At 40.4% G+C, this 18096-nt stretch overlaps 1 protein-coding gene across 1 annotated transcript in view; it reads left to right on the top strand.

Annotated features, from left to right (window-relative positions):
• Positions 1 to 14156, top strand: part of plcb1 (phospholipase C beta 1) — a 44018-nt gene extending 29862 nt beyond the window's left edge. Inside the window, exons 15-32 of the mRNA XM_076299959.1 lie at positions 1930 to 2003; positions 2317 to 2413; positions 2671 to 2755; positions 3262 to 3386; positions 3677 to 3831; positions 4236 to 4400; positions 4682 to 4781; positions 4868 to 4972; positions 7240 to 7352; positions 7945 to 8086; positions 8545 to 8601; positions 8835 to 9054; positions 11040 to 11226; positions 11324 to 11400; positions 11547 to 11636; positions 12156 to 12213; positions 12309 to 12395; positions 13953 to 14156. Of these exons, the coding sequence (XP_076156074.1) occupies positions 1930 to 2003; positions 2317 to 2413; positions 2671 to 2755; positions 3262 to 3386; positions 3677 to 3831; positions 4236 to 4400; positions 4682 to 4781; positions 4868 to 4972; positions 7240 to 7352; positions 7945 to 8086; positions 8545 to 8601; positions 8835 to 9054; positions 11040 to 11226; positions 11324 to 11400; positions 11547 to 11636; positions 12156 to 12213; positions 12309 to 12395; positions 13953 to 14156 (2141 nt within the window). The remainder of the gene's footprint in view (positions 1 to 1929; positions 2004 to 2316; positions 2414 to 2670; positions 2756 to 3261; positions 3387 to 3676; positions 3832 to 4235; positions 4401 to 4681; positions 4782 to 4867; positions 4973 to 7239; positions 7353 to 7944; positions 8087 to 8544; positions 8602 to 8834; positions 9055 to 11039; positions 11227 to 11323; positions 11401 to 11546; positions 11637 to 12155; positions 12214 to 12308; positions 12396 to 13952) is intronic.
• The last annotated feature ends 3940 nt before the right edge of the window (positions 14157 to 18096 follow it).

Genomic DNA, 18096 nt, shown 5'->3' with positions numbered 1-18096 from the left:
AAAAACTGCTCAAAAAATTCTTTGACATATAGCAACTTTTTTTTTAACAGTAACGCAAATAGTTACTTTCCCTGGTAACGAGTTACTCTTATCATAGAGTAATTCAGTTACTAACTCAGTTACTTTTTGGAACAAGTAGTGAGTAACTATAACTAATTACTTTTTTAAAGTAACGTTCCCAACACTGCTGATAACATCAACAACATACAGTATCTCATATGACATCCCACGCCTGATAACATCATCAACATACAGTATCTCATATGACATCCCACGCCTGATAACATCAACAAAATACAGTATCTCATATCACATCCCACGCCTGATAGCATCAACATACAGTATCTCATATCACATCCCACGCCTGATAACATCAACATACAGTATCTCATATCACATCCCATGCCTGATAACATCAACAACATACAGTATCTCATATCACATCCCACGCCTGATAACATCAACATCTCATATAGTTTCTCATATCACATCCCACGCCTGATAACATCAACATCTCAAATAGTTTCTCATATCACATCCCACATATCATATTATCCTTCACTAATAACCTCAATCTATCCATGTATTTGAGAAATAGTATGTCACGTGTTTATTTTGTGTTTTTATATTCCGTAGCCTCTGTTGATTTATAGGCGTTATGACCTCAACAGTGCTTATTTACACATTTATTACATAGCAAGAGAATAGTTTGTATATGCTACAGTATGTATAAAGCGATCGGATAGGAATGTGATAAAGTTGCACACTGCCATGAATCATAGTGTTTAACTATCGCCACCTAGTGGTTAATGTAGGACACAGCATAGCTTCAGTCATCCCTTGCAGACAACCATAAAGATCCAATATAAGTATCACGTGTTAGTAATAGTTTAAGATTTGAGTACCTGCTTGGTTGTCCAGGGACAAATGTGCACTGCTCAGTGACCCTGTGGTGGATAATACCCCCTTCATGAAATATGCATGGCAGCAAGACTCGCCGCACAGCCTGCCCCGACTCAGATACCAGATGCTGCACAGCAAGTCTCTCAGCAGGGCTACATCGATGCCTACCGGCTGGGCAATCGCTCAAGTTACAGACAAATATGACACAAACAGAATTAAGTATTGACACTGACACAAAATCAAATGTCTCCTCACATAGAAATCAGACGCCGGACAAATGTAGGCCTTTCCATAGATAATGGTCTAAATTCTATTGAGGATATGTCTAAATGCTATGGCTGTCTGGGAGAGTTCAGCCACTCTGTCTGACTTTTTGTCTCAAGGCCTGTCCTTGGGCTGTCGTTTCTCTCCTCTTATCAACACAGACACACACACACAGCCACACACACAGCCACACACACACACACACACAGCCACACACACACACACACACACACACACACACACACACACACACACACACACAGAGCCACACATAGAGCCACACATCTATTTGTTTCACTGGAATAGGCTCAGTGCCCCCCTCTCTTCCTTCTCCATCTCCATGGTAGAGGGCTCATCCACTGTATCGACCTCCAGCCACTGCTCTCTGCTTATCTGGAGGAGGCCAGCTGCCTTATCGACAGCCTGCCTTCTGGCTGTTAACAATTAAGAACATTACAAACCAACACAATATTACCACTGAGCTTTTCTTTTTTTTTTTTGGTTGTTGTGGTTCGTCATGTCATGCTCTCAATCAACATGACATCTGTCCTCATTCTGGCCTCGTAGTTTTCATCAGCGTGTGTGTGTGTGTGTGTGTGTGTGTGTGTGTGTGTGTGTGTGTGTGTGTGCGTGTGTGTGTGTGTGCATGCGTGTGTGTGTGTGTGTGCATGTGTGTGTGTGTTTGTGTGAGAAAGAGTGGATAATTCTTTATTATGATATTTCATGGACTGTGTTAACCACATATGATATGATGAAATGTAGTTCCTGTCGAGGTGGAGGCTGAGAGTGAGGATGAAGATGACGATGATGATGACTGTAAGAAGTCGATGGATGAGGTACAGTATTGCATCAACAGTTCACTCTCAAACCCTTTTGTATTCTATGTGCATAAAAATGTCATGAAAGCATTTTCCTCCAACTTTCTCTGGCCATCCTATTGAGTGAAGTTCCTCTCCCATCATATTCAGTAGGATTGCTGTTCTTCAACTTTAAGATAATGGCAGTTTTTGCTAATGGTCATTTTAGTCCCTGCTTGAGCTTAGCCACAATATCCGTCTTTTGTTAATGACATGTGAAGACTCTACAGGGATATGTTAAAGTGTGTGTGTCCTGTCCAAGGATATGTTAAAGTATGTGTGTCTTGTCCAGGGAACCGCTGGCTCAGAAGCCATCGCCACTGAGGAGATGTCTAACCTGGTTAACTACATCCAGCCCACAAAATTCAATTCCTTTGAATCCTCTAAAAGTAAGCCAGAAGCACACGTACACGGACACACGCACACACACACACAAATACATAGTCTGGGGGTTGCTTTTTCTCCTTCCCTCTCCTCATGTTGTATTTTTCTGTCCTGTCTACCCCCTTATCATATTGTATGTTTGTGTAATGTATGGACAGGTTGATGGTTAATTTCACTGGTACTTGTGACTACACTATGTGACAATAAAGGTACTACTACTACATCTACACACACACAAACTTTCTTTACGTTTGCTCCCCAGAGAACAGCCGCAGTTATCAGATGTCTTCGTTTGTGGAGACCAAAGCCCTGGAGCTGCTCACCAAATCACCTGTGGAGTTTGTGGAGCATCCTTCTCATTCAACATTCATGCGCCCCTACCCCAAATCCAGGCACTCTGCTTTTCATATATGAGCGGCAACACAGCCCTTATAGGCATCTGATTAAATACGTAATGGGAAAAGAAGGCACAGCCATTTATTTTTTATGTTATTTTCCTCACAACCCCGATAAATTAAAAATCTATGAGAGGGGGGATCTGTCACTTTGCAGTAACACAAACAACTTTATTCTACATTTTCTCATACACAGTATTGCCTTGTGTGATATATATTGTTTACTTAACACCCTGGAGCCATAGAACTCATAGATATTTCATGAGGAGAGGAAAATAAGTGCCTTGTCCTCATTGCACATTCTTTCTACAAAGGTGGTCTGTTGGCAAGGAGGACAATGTTCTGTTCTGTTTGTATTGGTTGAACCTGAAAGTGAATGTGAGAGCTCTGTGGTATTTGTCTTCATGTCCTGCCCATTCAAACAAGACCCGCAGCTTTTCTTAACCAGCCGCACACAGATACAACAAGCTCCAGCTCAGTCGCATCTATCCCAAAGGGACCAGGGTGGATTCCTCCAACTACATGCCTCAAGTCTTCTGGAATGCAGGATGTCAGCTGGTGGCACTGAACTTCCAAACAATAGGTGAGTCAACAACCAAAAAACAAACAAACAAAAGAATTGAGGCACTGCTGCATGCTAAATGAAAAGCCTTTATTAAATCCTGGCTACATGCCTACGCGTTTCAACTTTAGTCTTGAAAAGGGCAGGTTTTCTTTATTAGATGAGTCAAGATGGCCCTGATAAACACATTTCATTCCAGTGAGTAGCTAAAGTCAGCCCAATTCATCACACAGCATCTTGAGGCGTGCTGTTGATTAAAATTCACGACATTACTCTTCCGTTATCTCCCTGTCTCCTCTCCCGGCCCACAGACCTGTCTATGCAGCTGAACCTGGGCATGTACGAGTACAATGGCAAGAGTGGCTTCCGGCTGAAGCCCGAATTCATGAGGAGGCCAGATAAGCATTTTGACCCTTTCGCTGAGACTACCGTGGACGGCATTGTAGCCAATACTCTCTCAGTAAAGGTCAGTGCATCCATGGAAATACAGATAGATCACCAGACTTAAATAATAATGTCACGACCAGCTATGATGCTATGATGTTAATACACAGGGTCAATATGATATTAATATGGTTTTGTTTTATTTAACTTGCATGAAACACTGTCCTGCTGTTTATACACAAGAAATTACTGTGTGAGCCCCTTATTGCAGTTCTATATCCTGACTGAGAAGCTCTAGTTGGTGTCAACAGATGATTTACTGTTAACATTTCTATACATTATACAAGACAATAATAATGGCAATACATATTTATACATTATTTATTGACAAATAGAATATATCTTTATATAAGATATTTATTCAAGAGATATTCTAAATGCACGTGAGATATTTAACTAACATGACGACATCGTTGACTCACACAGATCATATCTGGTCAATTTCTGACTGACAAGAAAGTTGGTGTGTACACTGAGATCGATATGTTTGGACTTCCCGTGGACACAAGACGGAAAGCCTTCAAAACAAAGACATCGCAGAGCAACGCTGTCAATCCTGTTTGGGATGAGGAGCCAATCGTGTTCAAAAAGGTAAACAAATGGGAATTGGGTCTGTCTGTGTGTTCTGGCTGGGTTCATTAAAGCCTGAGAACACTCATTCACTGTGAACTCATACATTTCATTGGTATCAGATGGACATACCTGTCTCTATTTTGAAGAGCTTTCTCAATATTGCAAAGGTGCACCTCTAAACATCTACACCTTCCCTGTTGCTTTGGGATTATTTTGAAGGATTGGATTACTTACTTACATATTTAATGGTTTGTTTGTTTTCATACCTTGTGTCTGTGTTGGGTCGTGTTTGTGAGTAGGTTGTTCTTCCCACTCTGGCCTCTCTGCGATTAGCGGTCTTTGAGGAAGGAGGGAAGTTCATCGGTCATCGGATCATCCCAGTGTCAGCCATTAGACCAGGTACAAGGAGACCCACTTTTCTACTGTGTTTTAGAAACCTACAAAAAGGTATTGTCGTCCACTGACACCCAGACATGTTCTTTCAGGATATCGGTACATTGGGCTCAGGAATGAGAAAAATCAGAATCTCATCCTTCCCACGCTCCTTGTGTACATTGAGGTGAAAGACTATGTTCCAGACACCTTTGCAGGTATGCTGGCACAACATCTCAGTACTAAGCCTAAGGGCTAATTTTCTCAAACCTGAACATTCTGTGTGTGTGTGTGTGTGTGTATGTGTGTGTGCCTGTGTCTGTGTGTGTGTGTGTGTGTGTGTGCCTCTCTCTCTCTCTTTCTCTCTCTCTCTCTCTCTGTTTACGTGTGTGTGCCTGTGTGTGTGTGCCTGTGTGTGTGTGTGTGTGTGTGTGTGTGTGTGTGTGTGTGTGTGTGTGTGTCAGAGCTTCCGCTAGAAAAAAATAGTCCCGGTCAAAGTGACCGGCAGAGGTTTCTTTTTCCGGACGTAAGCTTCTATGTAGCTTAAAGAATGACATAATCAGGCTATATAGAATGCAACGTGTTCATTAGCCTAACTTAAACATGCCTAACAAGATCTAGCCAGTATCTATGTTTTCATGGACAGCAAGAGTCCGCTTTGTTCATTGTTTTATAAAGGCTACGTTGTTTGTTGCTGCTACCCACGTTATCTCCAGTGGTGACTGTTTAACTTGCACGGTAACGCTTTAGAATAACATGTGCTTCGGGGGTTCGATTCCTGCTCACTGCAACAATTTTGAAGGTGCATTTCTCACAGCTAAACCAAGCTAGATAGAGAGATACAGTATATAGAGAGATAGAAGGTTGGGCTTGTGGAACTATAGGCTACATGGTCCTCGCTTTAGATTGGGGGGCTGCAAAATTTTCTACAAATAGGTAAGAAAGGTCTTATAAGCGTATTAGTTATCCACCTCTTTGTCTTATACACCATTAACAAGCATTAACAAGCTGCTTGTTAACACTTACAACTGTTAACAAATATGCTTGTAAGTAACTTAAAAGGCTGCTTATTAACACTTACAAGCTGCATGTTAACAGTTAGTTAATGTTATTAAAGGGTAACAACTGTTAACTAACTGTTAGTAATGAATTGTTAACTGCTTATTATGCACTGTTAATACCTAATAAGCACATGTTATTCTAAAGCCTTACCACTTGCACAGATGCGCACACACAAGAATGAGCGCTCACACCACTACCCCCTAAGCTACTGTATGCCTCTTTATTTGATAACAATAAATTAAGAAATGTTGCTTATTCTGGGAAATGTTGAGTTTCTTTTTCTTTCGGCCCGCGGTTCAATCATACAGTTTAATTGTGCCGGAAATTATCAGCGGACCAGCAATCTCCTCGTCGAGGAGGCCCTATCAGATTATAGACAGAGAAAGCATAGGCCTACTGTATGCTTTGGGTAAAGAACACAGTTGCATGTCCAGTGAAGCTACACAGAGAATTACAGTGTCTTGGAGCGGCCGCACCCCCGCAACTCCACTTCCAACGTCACTGATTCCGACAGATAGGCCTACGCCCGACACTTCTGCTTTTTATCCGGGGGTGGTGGAGTTGACCGGACAGGCTTCAGACGTTACCAATTTATCATCATCCATCGCGTCTGGCCTCTGAAAAAAACTTTTAAGGCTAGTCTGCCTGGGCCTGGCCATGTTTGAACCGCCTCACTCATTTGTTCGTTGTTTAACATGGACATTTTAAGCGTGCGCTTCATATTTGAAATGCAGCATAGGCTATGCGTGTTGTTTAATAGCCTACTTTTCAAATGGTAGAGCCTGTTCATTTAAAAACATACCCAGAGGACGTATAATATAGGTTTACATATTAAGGCTTATTCTCAAATTCAGATTGCGTTAGGGGACGGGATTATTAGCCAATTTCAATCGGACAATTTGACCGGAGAGATTTAATTTTGTCGGATATTTCATTTTTTTTCCGGCCAATGTCTGGTAATTACCGGACAACGGAAACCCTGGTGTATGTGTGCCTGTGTTTGTGTATGTGTGTGTGTGTCTGTGTGTCTGTGTGTGTGTGTGTGTTTGATGCAGCGCGGTGCAGTAGGATCTCAGCCTTCCTTGCTTTAAGCAGGAACTCAGCATGGAGCTCTCTCAGTTAAAGTCCACCACTAACACTCTAGACCTTTTCTAAAAAAGCACTGAAATGTGTCTCCTGGCGATCCTCACACATCATCAGCACACACACACAGGGGACTAATAAACCCCACAGTGGGATCGCCTCACGTCCACCAACATATGGCCACCACACCGTTCACTTAATTCCCTGAGAAATTGCGCCGCGTGTGACTGAAACTGGGCCATTTTCATCTCATTTATATGTGCTGATTTTGCAGATGGGATTTGTCCAAGGGAGGCAAAGCGTGACTTCCTGGCCTGTGTGTTTGTCTTTTCTGAAACAGATGTCATCGAGGCACTGTCCAACCCAATCAGATATGTGAACTTAATGGAGCAGAGATCGAAGCAGCTGGCTGCACTTACATTGGAGGAGGGAGAGGAGGACGATAGCAAAGAGGTGGGAAAAGGCCTCGAGGGTGATTGACCTCCCCGTTACATCACCGCTAACACTGTCCAGGCCCACTGGTCTGTCAGTCTACTGTCCTCCAGACTGGGCAGCCATGGACAAGCAGCACACTGACAAGCTAATGCTTTCACACCCACTTGTTTTTTCCCCACAGTTATATCCAGTATCTGCAAGCTTTCAATCACAGTTAGCACTAATAACATTTGATCAATAAAAGCAATATGTCTTGTTAAATAGTTTTTTATTGTTTGATTTTTACGGAGAGGGTGTGGGCAGGCAGTAGATAATAGGGGCTTTCCAGAATATCACAATCGATTGTAATCTTATCTACATGTAACACAAAGTGAGATAGTCAGTCAGTCAGTCAGCCACACACACACACACACACACACACACACACACACACACACACACACACACACACACACACACACACACAAACATACACATCCACGCACACAAACACACACACACACAGACACATACACACACACATACAATTACACACGCACACACACACACACAGGCACACCCTTACACCAAGCAGGAGGTTGATGGCAAGTGACTGTGCTTCCTCCAGCAGGCGGAGCCTGGCGTGGAGCAGCCAACGGGGGTGGAGCCCAAGAGTGAGCTGAAGCCCGCCCCCCTGGAGAATGGAGTGAGCCACACCCCCAGCGCCACCCCCAAACCCGCCTCCCAGGCCCCGCCTCAGCCACAGCCCACAGGTAGCCCATTCAGAGACTGCCTTACGTGTACAGCCAATCAATCTATCAATCTATCTGTCGATGAATCAATCAATCTATCAATCCATCAGTCAATTAGGCCTTCAGTCTATCTATCTATCTATCTATCTATCTATCTATCTATCTATCTATCTATCTATCTATCTATCAAAATAGGAGTTATCCTATTTTATCGTACAGTTTTCTGAAATTTCATACTAGTTACCAATGAAACACATGTTTCAAAAAGTGGGCAAATTGTTGCACCCAGTCTCTCTAATGAGAGCAGATTGTCAGTGTTTTGGAGCGATGGTTGATGGGCACGGTCCTTGCTGATGTGATGAGGAGGAGATGATGCAACAACATGAGAGTCTATTCTCAGTTATTAAGCTTGATATTTGTCAGTGGAGGACTGCTATCCTCAGACGTGTGAAATAATCCCTGTAATGTCTGTATTCCAGGATCGGCTAAACCGGTGGCAGCTAAAACGGAAGATATCATCCAAAGTGTCCTGACAGGTCAGTGTGTCAGCTTAATTCACACACTTTTCAAAAAGCCAGAGTGATGACACCAACACATTTTAGAAAAATAAAACCTGCTGGAGAAAGTTCTTCAGAGCCCTCCCTCTGTTACTGTATTTGAAGTTAGTGTAGGACTTAAAATAAAAGTCATCTCGAGACTCGAGTCCAGAGGCAATGGATGTCCTACTGAGGCTACTGGGGCACTGATTTGGTTATCTCCCCTCTTCCAGAGATGGAGGCCCAGAGCCTGGAGGAGCTGAAGCAGCAGAAAGCGTTTGTGCGTGAGCAGAGGAGGCACTACAAGGAGATGAAGGAGCTGGTGAAGAAGCACCACAAGAAGACCACGGACATGATCAAGGAGCACACGGCCAAGTACAACGAGTTCCAGAGCGAGTACCTCCGCAAACGCGCCGTGCTGCAGAAGTCGGCGAAAAGAGACGGTAAGAAAAGGTAGGTCCACTCTCTTTCTGCCTCTCTATCTTTTAGTCCTTTTCTCTGGTCTTTGTGTGGTATTAGGTCAGTATCAGAAGGAAAAGGAGCCTTTTCTGGTGATTGGATAACATCATGTAACTTGTTTGTATGCTTGTATCAATGTGAAAATGCAATTCTAGATTGGAAGCTGAGCACTATCACATTCAGTCTGCAATTAGTTAGGCCTATGACTTACTTAAATGAGTGTTTTCTTTTCAATTATTTACATTATTATGATCATTTTGTTTAGTTTTAATTTAATTTAATCAATTATTTTTGGTGTATGTGTGATTAAGCCAATATTAGTATTAGCCTAATGTGCTATTTACCGGTAGTATTTTTTTTTAAATGACTTTCTAACTTAAAACTGTTTGAGTTTTGGTGTGAGACTTGGAGGTTGTCACCTGGCCTCATCTTGCCTTAAAGGTGGTTCACACAAGGAACAATAACTATAACAATAACAAAACAGGTGTAATTACAGTTTTTTTCTCTCAGTAACTGTTGCATTTCTCAAATCATCATTAACATGTGAGCAACAGTAAGTGCATTTCTTCAAAACAATTTGTGCAAACTGCACCACACAGTGAACTATTGGCAAAAAAGCACATAACTAATATATGCAAATATGTATGCCAATCAACACGTCAGTGCAATCCGAATGGAAATAACAATTATTCAGGCATTGCATGGATGTGTGAAAGCATTTGCAGTTTGTTTAAAGTAATGAAAAGAGAACTTCTTTCTATTTTATCATGTGCACTAGTGACTAGATGACGTGGAGTTTTGAGAATGTCAATTCTGATCTGAGAAATGCACCAAAGGGACTGAGAAACACTGTAATATGAATGACAATCACCACACCGCATTCAATAATGATAATGACAATAATGACATCATTGGGGATCACTTTCAGAGCTATTTTCAGAATAATAAAAAGCTGATAGCCAATCAAAATCCATATTTTCCAATCCAATTTTAGACATCACATTCATCTACAAGAGGACAGGCTTTGCTGTCCTTATCGTTGGGCAGGGTAAACACTCATATCATTATAGCTGTAGTTCTCTCTTTATAGTTATCCTTCCTGGTCTTAACAGCCCTTAGACGATGCTGTCATGATTTCGGTCACTAGGAATATCACAGTCACATAGTGGGAGCAGCCAAAAGCAATGCAGCTCTCTCTGTTTAAGGGGTCTAAATGTAGACCAAATTATCTGTTTAAGGGGTCTAACATTCCATCAGCAGGAGTTCTAGAGAAAGAACTAAAAAAAACATTTTGGAGTAAGAATGGGTAAAAAGTCTTTTTAGACTGTCCAGGAAGCAAAGCTTTTTCTACCTTTTGTCCTGACACTGTTTGGATCACAGAGACTAACACCTGCATGGAAACATAAAACATAATAATTCCAGATGAATATCACTGAATAATTCCTTTCTCATGTTTTTACTAGCTCTATTTCTCTGGAATCATATTTAAATCACCAGATGACATTTATTATTAAGAGTTCCCTGGAAAAAGGAACTTGGATCTATCTCTGTATTACTGATACATTATGTGTTGTGAAGTCGTGACAGTGGTATGTGAAAAACTATTGGGCCAGGTGGAAAGGAAATTATGTTTGAAACAAAGCAAGCCATTCTTCAATAGACCCTTTCAATCTGTTTCTAGAGGATTTCTGGTTGAAATGGTAAAAACCAACGCAAATACTTGAAAATGAAAATGACTTTAGCGTAATGCTCTGCACAATATCAACTTTTTAATTTGTTTATCCCCAAGTTAGCATTAGCTCAACATTGCTTTCTGTGCCACCAGAAATGCCTTAGGAACGCACATATTTGTTTCTGCAGTTGAAAGATAGTCTTTTAAGGTATTCTAGAAGCACTCCCCTAAAAGGCAGGAGAGGGGAGTGCAGTGTCCTTCTTCTGGTTGCTTTGATTCCAGTGTGTTCATCTCTGGTGTCTGGCAGGTGCCTGTCCCCTGGCCAGGAGCAGGGCCAGGGCTTGTCCTTCTTTGAGCAAGAGCTGGTCCAGCTGGACCAGGAGAGCAAGGCCAAGCTGGCCAATCTGAAGGAGCAGCAGCAGCAGCAGCTGCTGAACCTGAGGCAGGAGCAGTACTACAGTGAGAAGTACCTCAAGAAGGAGCACATCAAACAGGTGCAGCACCGCACAGCGCAGCACATCACAGCACAGCACAGCACAGGGTTCCCACCGTAACAGTTTGATCTCTTTCCTGTACTGTGTCCTCTTTCAGCTCGTGGTGAAACTCACAACAGTTGCTGAGGAATCGCAAAACAACCAAATGAAGAAACTGAAAGACATCTGTGAAAAGTGAGTGTGGGAGTCAATATCGCCCGTCTTCTCTGCGGTTTTTAACTCAAGAGTAAATCCGAGTGGAAAAAAGAAACTGACCTGATGAAGTCTGCTTAGGTTTTTTTTTTTTGTAAAACTTTTATAAATGAGGTCTTCTCTCCCAGGGAAAAGAAAGAGCTGAAGAAGAAAATGGACAGGAAGAGACAGGAGAAAATCAATGAAGCCAAATCAAAGGAGAAGCACTTAACAGAGGAGTAAGTGTACAAGCAGGGCCTTGGGCTGACGAGTGGAGGAATGAATAGAGTTTGCTAACACCGTCAAGAATTTAATTGAGAATTGAGTGAAATTTCAACACCCGCTGGTGGTTGCTTTTTCCTCACACTTCTTTGCACCATTAATACGTTTGCACATCAATATTGAATTGGTGAATGAAATATGTCTCATTTTTAACTTGGAGTTCTCCAAAGCACCCTCCTGCTTTGAATCGAGACCAGTGGGACCGTGTCCAGATAGAGATGTTAGCCCTGGCAGCCTGAATGGATCAGCATATTCACAGCACAGATCTTTCTCACACAAACAAACATGAGGCATCCCACTGATGAAGTGTGGATTCATCCTTTGTCCATTCATACTCTCACACCTTGCAGTCAGATAACTCAGTATTTGTAGTATTTATTTTGGCTAGTTTTGTTGCTATATTATGTCTGCTAATAACTGCTGAGAGATCATTGCTTGATAATGATTTGTCTGTCTGTCATTCTTTTTCACCGTAGAGAGAAGCTGGAGATAAACAGGTCGTACGTCAATGAAGTAGTGCAACACATCAAAAGGGTGAGCTCACATGAAATACTCAGCTCTCCTTCCTATAACAGGATGCCATGGACTCTCTGTTGTGTTGATTCTCCTTCTTCTGATGTATTCTTCAGTTAGAGGAGGCCCAAACCAAAAGGCATGAGAAGCTTGTTGAAGCCCACAAGAGTATTCTCCAGCAAATAGTTGATGAAAAGCCAAAGGTAAGCGATTTGTATCTGGGGTTTAGTGTTTGATTGCTTCTTTTATAAAAGCCCACATCGTTTTCTCAGCCACAAAACACTACATTTTCAGAGGACAACACTGGATCTCATAGTTAATATGCATGTGGATAAACGTGTTGCACATTTCAAATGATCTATGGGCGATAGCGACGAGGTTCTTTTTCTCCTCATCCTACTTAGCAGTTGTAGTATGCACTCTCATTTAGCCCAACGATTTAAAAAGCTATTATCACTGGCGTTGTCATTATTATTGCTGTAGGAGGACAGCTCATCTGATGATGAAGGTAAGCACCGCATCCGTCTGTGAATGAATCATTCCATTAGTTAGCATCAGCTCTACTGACAACCCACTAAACATGGGGAAGGTGAGGCACTGTCGGAGCATATGGTCTTGTCTCTGCTTTGGATTGTCACTGTCTGACTGGCACACGGCGCCTGTTGCATCATGTGACATGCTTATTTGTACTGTAGGTGTGCACTGCCTACCTGTTTGGATGATTAGGTCGGTGTGTGCACTCATTGACTGTACTGCGGTATTCCGCGGCGCATTTCAATGAGGGTTGCTGCTCCTGCAGATTGCTAGTTCACGGCTTTCCCGTAGCCTGTCCCAACACCAAAAGAAGAAATACTTCTATATGTATTGTGTTTAAACAGGCTATGTTTGAATACCCAAATTATACCCAAAAAAGTTATGTGTATGCTATGTTGCAGGTATAATCCTGGATATACAGTCCTTCACAAATGATTGAAGATGTACTATTCATCTTAATCCTTAAACCGGTTTGGTGGTGTAGTGTCCTAACTGAATTATCATTACATTATAAATGATTTAGTATGGGAAATAGCCATGATGCTCTTTATAGACGCTTTCCTACATGATACTCACATACGGAACACATCTCTGAACTTTCATGCTGATAAATGTATTCCTGGAGTACACATTTGATTCACAGTTGGTGTTGAGTACCTATAGTGGCCACCAAAGCAAATGATCTGCACAGCAACAGTAAACTAGATCAATGAATGTCATTATTCTTATTTTTACTAAGAAATGCTAAAAATGCTAGGAGGCTATTATGCTGCAGCATGTGGTCCAATGAAGTCACTGTTGTCTACTGTTGTTTTGTTTGTTTGTTTTTTATACGCCGAAGTCACCTTGGCTTCATCATACAAAAGCAGAGTATGCACTAACTTTACACTTCATTTTGAAGTTGGCACATGGTTCCTCTTCTTGTCTTTTTCAAAGTGGAACATCACATTTGATTATTTCCCTAGAGATAGCATCAGTTAATTAAAAAAGAAAAAAGAAAAATAGCATTACTTCTGGTATAATTAGCTCAGATGGGGATTTTGTTAATTAAAACTTTTGTCATTCATGACAAAATGTTTCCCCATGTGCAAATCTCCCTCAGTACTATAACGAAAGCACTGTGGAGTGTTGGAGTCAAATCAAAGATGTCCTATACTGATAGGAAGCTTGTGATCTCGCTCGGGGTCTTAAATGAGAAACATCTATTTAATTCCTTGTGTTCACAGCTGCAAAGCGATTTGGACCAGGAGTACCAGGACAAGTTCCGTCGACTCCCGGTGGAGATTCAGGAGTTTGTGCAGGAGACCACTAAGAGAAAATTGACGAATGATGGAGACCATGCTACACTGCCAGCTTCCTCCACCCAGGAGAGGCTCAGCCACAAGGGGGCGCAGTCGGAAGATGACATGGAGGAGGAAAAGAAAGACTAACCATGGAAACAGAACTTTGTATGAGGCACTATTCTTTAGTACAATAGATACTTTCTGGACATATGTTTTTTTGTTTTTGTTTTGTTTTTGGTCTTTGTACATTTCTATGCCCTTGATTTGTCCCAAAGGCTTCTGACGTAGCATGGCTGACGGAGCTTGTTAATTTTCAATATTTAGACTTGGCTTTATTTAGAATTATATGTTTTACTGATAGTGTGAGGAATTATTTTTTATTATTATTATTAATTTGATATTTATTTTTAATGTTGAATATGTGGGGGTTATCATTGCTACTACAGTTTTTCTGAGTTTTGGTATCTTCTCTTCAAAATCTTCTGCATGAGTGCAATTTGGGCAAAACAAATCAATCTGATGTCTTATAAAATACCGGTACCAGAACTATTTAGACAACCTGTAGCTTTCAGGTGAGCTTACAAAAAGTACACATTGTATATTGGCACTGAAATTGGTAACATTAATATTTGCTTTGGATGGCAAGCACTGGTGGCTTGCTCTTGTAGAACATTCTGTTGCTGCTGATTGTAGTTGTTTTGAGTGGTTTCGGTTTTAAAAGTATCATTATTTTTCACAGTTCATTGGCAAAAGTACTAAATGGTTCATTGTCTGGATTGGAGACACAGGATCATATTTTGGGTACAGGAATAGTCTGGAAAATTGTATTTTTCAGGGATGCATGGGTGTACTAGGTATTTTACTGTGTTGGCATACATTTGTAAATGTTAAACTAGTGATATGTTGTTCTTAGGTGTAGTGAAGTAGTTACTGTGAGGATGTGTTTTCTTATTCTCAATAACTGGAGAAAAGCAACATCATGATCAAGTTCCGTTTATACAGGCTGTGCGTGTCTTTTTTTTACCTGGTGATTTTGGAGCCGTGACCTTTTCTTCATAACAATCCTTTTTACCCTAGCTTTCTCATAACTCGGTTCATGTAGGGATCGTAGGGATGTTTGAAGTGAAAAAATGAAAACTTGAACATGTTTTGAATGTTTTATAGTTAAATTCCTGACCCTTTGTGGAATAGAGTGTTCTGTTGCGTAAGATAGGCCTATGATTCATATTTACTCTATATTGCATGGATCTATATAGAGGGGATATTTTCATGATAATCCATATGTCCCATGGTACGTAAATAGAGTAAACACTACAGTGCAGAGAGTGCATGGGAATTCCACCATGTAAGGGCAAGATTATGAATATGCACTTCTGATGTCCTTTAGTATGATCATAATTATGCAATTTATTACTTATTAAATCAAGTTATGCCCATGGCATTTTTTGGTTTACCCCATTGTTCTAGTTTAAGATAAACTACATATTAAAAGTGCAAACTCTTGTGTTGGAGTATTTAATGTTGTTGTATGTAAATAGTCTCTCTACTGATGGATCTTCAGAGCTTTTAAAGGAATTGAGCACTTTCTCTGGAAAATTCCATGTTCTTGTGAGTTCATTCAACCAGAGTTATATTCCCCCTGCAGCCGTGAGTCTTCAGATATTTTGGGGTATTTGTTTATTGGCTGTGTTTCTCTTACAAGTCTGGCCAACACTTGTTATACATTCCATACAAACATTTTTTTTTAGATTTTTTTTAGATAGTATTCTTTTGAAAGTTGTAATAAGCATTTCTCTGAGGAAATAGATATTATAAAGTATTAAAGAGGTACTAAAACAACTCTCACCTAACAGAAAGTATAGGACGTAAGGTCAGTGATTATTACTGGTGTAGGACTGGTGTATTATATCACAGGATGATACTTTATGTCATTATTATGGGTCCTTTAGGCCTACTCGCTCAGTTTTATGATATTTTGCGAAATGGGCTTTATTTTGCAGAAGAGTGCAATATTGTTTTAAAAGTTGTGAGAATTATAATTGTTCATAGTTTGTTTTGTAGTTGTTTGTCTCTTTTTTTAAGTAATTAAGTAACTGATAAAAGTTTACACAATGTTTGACTGGAAATGCTACCATGGGGCCATTTTGACCAGATTTTTTGCAAAGAAACTCTCTGTGCCATTCTTTCCTTTCTGACCAAAATTTCTTCACAACGTAAGAATTACTTGAATTACTTTTAGGACAAGAAATTATTTTTGATCGTTTTGATGTGCAAGTCCTGTGCCTTTATATGTGTTATCCATTGTAGATGTGGAATGTATAAATGGCATTTTGAGTGAATTGACATTATTTAAGAGTTCTCATTTTTGTATGGTATGCGCATTTTAAAAATGTTTATACAACCAGATTAGATTGCTATTGCTTAGTGGCTATTACTTATTACGAAAAGTGTAATAGGCTATTACATTTTATGTTAACTATTGAATGCCATATTTTTTCTCCCTTTATTTACAGTATGTATCTCAGATAGCCTCATAGCATAACTGAAATGAAACAGGACATATAACTGTATTGCTGGTGCCACAGTTTTTCAGTCATTATTTTCGAGATGAGTATAGTTATATGTAGGTGGTCTTGTGGTGCTGTGCATTTGTTTGAAATTATTAAAATGTTGTTGTGAAAGTTTTATATGATAAATTGGTAGTGAATGATTTATTTTGGGGTGAAATATGAGACATGCTATTTCCAAAAAAGGAAATCTGAGGGTAAAACTTGATTTGTTTCCAGATAGCCTATCAGGACGTCAACGTCAATGTGTGAAAATCCACTGCTTATAGAAATCATAGCCAGACAAAATTCTACAATATAGAATATATATATAGAATACAATATAGTATATATTATATAATAGGCCTATGTAAGAATGTAATGCCATGGTCCATTTATCAGCGTTGAATTCAGCATTTAAATTATATAAAGCAGAAACAGTGTCATGAAATCTTTTTTTTTTTTTTGCAAGAGGGTGACATTATTTGGCCGTCACTGATTGCCATATTACAGTATCACCACAGTGTCAGAATCACCAGTGATTCTAGTGTCCATTGCTTACAAGCGGCCGTGTGATGGCAGTATAATGTTATTCTTATCCCTGGAGCACATCGAGAGCTATGGAATGGGTTGGCGGTGACAGCACGAATTGTAATGAGGAATAGAAACGGAAGAACCTGGCTGGCAAAGAAACGTCTCCCACCAGTCACGCTATACAGCGACTGAGGGCATCTGCTCTGGACCTCCTGAAAGTAAGCCTATACAGTAGCCTACATGCGGTTAAAGTCAAGTAGCACACTGTTCGTTGACAATCTACTAAATTTAAAATGACAGTCTGACATTGAATGAATGCAATTCATGAAACTATATTGCTTAATTTGGTTAGAGAATTACAGATATAACCATGTATGCAAACAATGGTAAAGTTTTGCTTGGTGTGAACTGCAATAGGTAATAGTCTACATTGTGTGAGGCGTCAAGTCAACTTGCAGGTCGAAAGTAACGTATGGCCGCAAGTTTGTTATGAGATAGTATTGTGCTTGCATCGCCGGCGTACAAGATCATCCACCCTCTCTATGTGTAATGAGGGCTAATTAAACACTTTGGAAATACGTGGTCGTCAAAAGTCAGTGTTTGCAAATATAAAACACATTGTTTACTATCGTGGTAGACCTACTGTACAATATGCAGACATATTCAACATTGTTCAAAAGCATCGTTAACAAAGTATACCTACTCATACTCTTAGTGTTAGGCTACTCACACTAAACTGGGATAACTGTACTCGTATTAAAGCTATTACATAACTTACATTAAAGCAGCATACTTGTTTGAAATATAGATCTAGAGTATGACAGCCATGCTTAGATGTTGAAATCTTCCCTCAGACACTAGTAACCAAATAGGTCTGTTGGCCTGTAGTTGTGAAATCTGAAGCTGGAAAACACTAACATGTCAGTGTTATAAAGTCTTTCCAGGGAAGTTTAGGAGGGCTGTTTTGAATTGCTCATTCCAGTCAGTGACGTTTCGGTGATTAATAT

This window comes from Alosa pseudoharengus, unplaced genomic scaffold (assembly GCF_046254945.1).
Source record: "Alosa pseudoharengus isolate Yale_2024_CS ecotype anadromous, Long Island Sound unplaced genomic scaffold, YU_APseudo_1.1 YU_APseudo_1.1_scf_22, whole genome shotgun sequence".
Classification (NCBI taxonomy): Eukaryota; Metazoa; Chordata; class Actinopteri; order Clupeiformes; family Clupeidae; genus Alosa; species Alosa pseudoharengus.
Note: the sequence above shows the minus strand (reverse complement) of the source record. Positions and strands in the feature narration are given on the sequence as shown.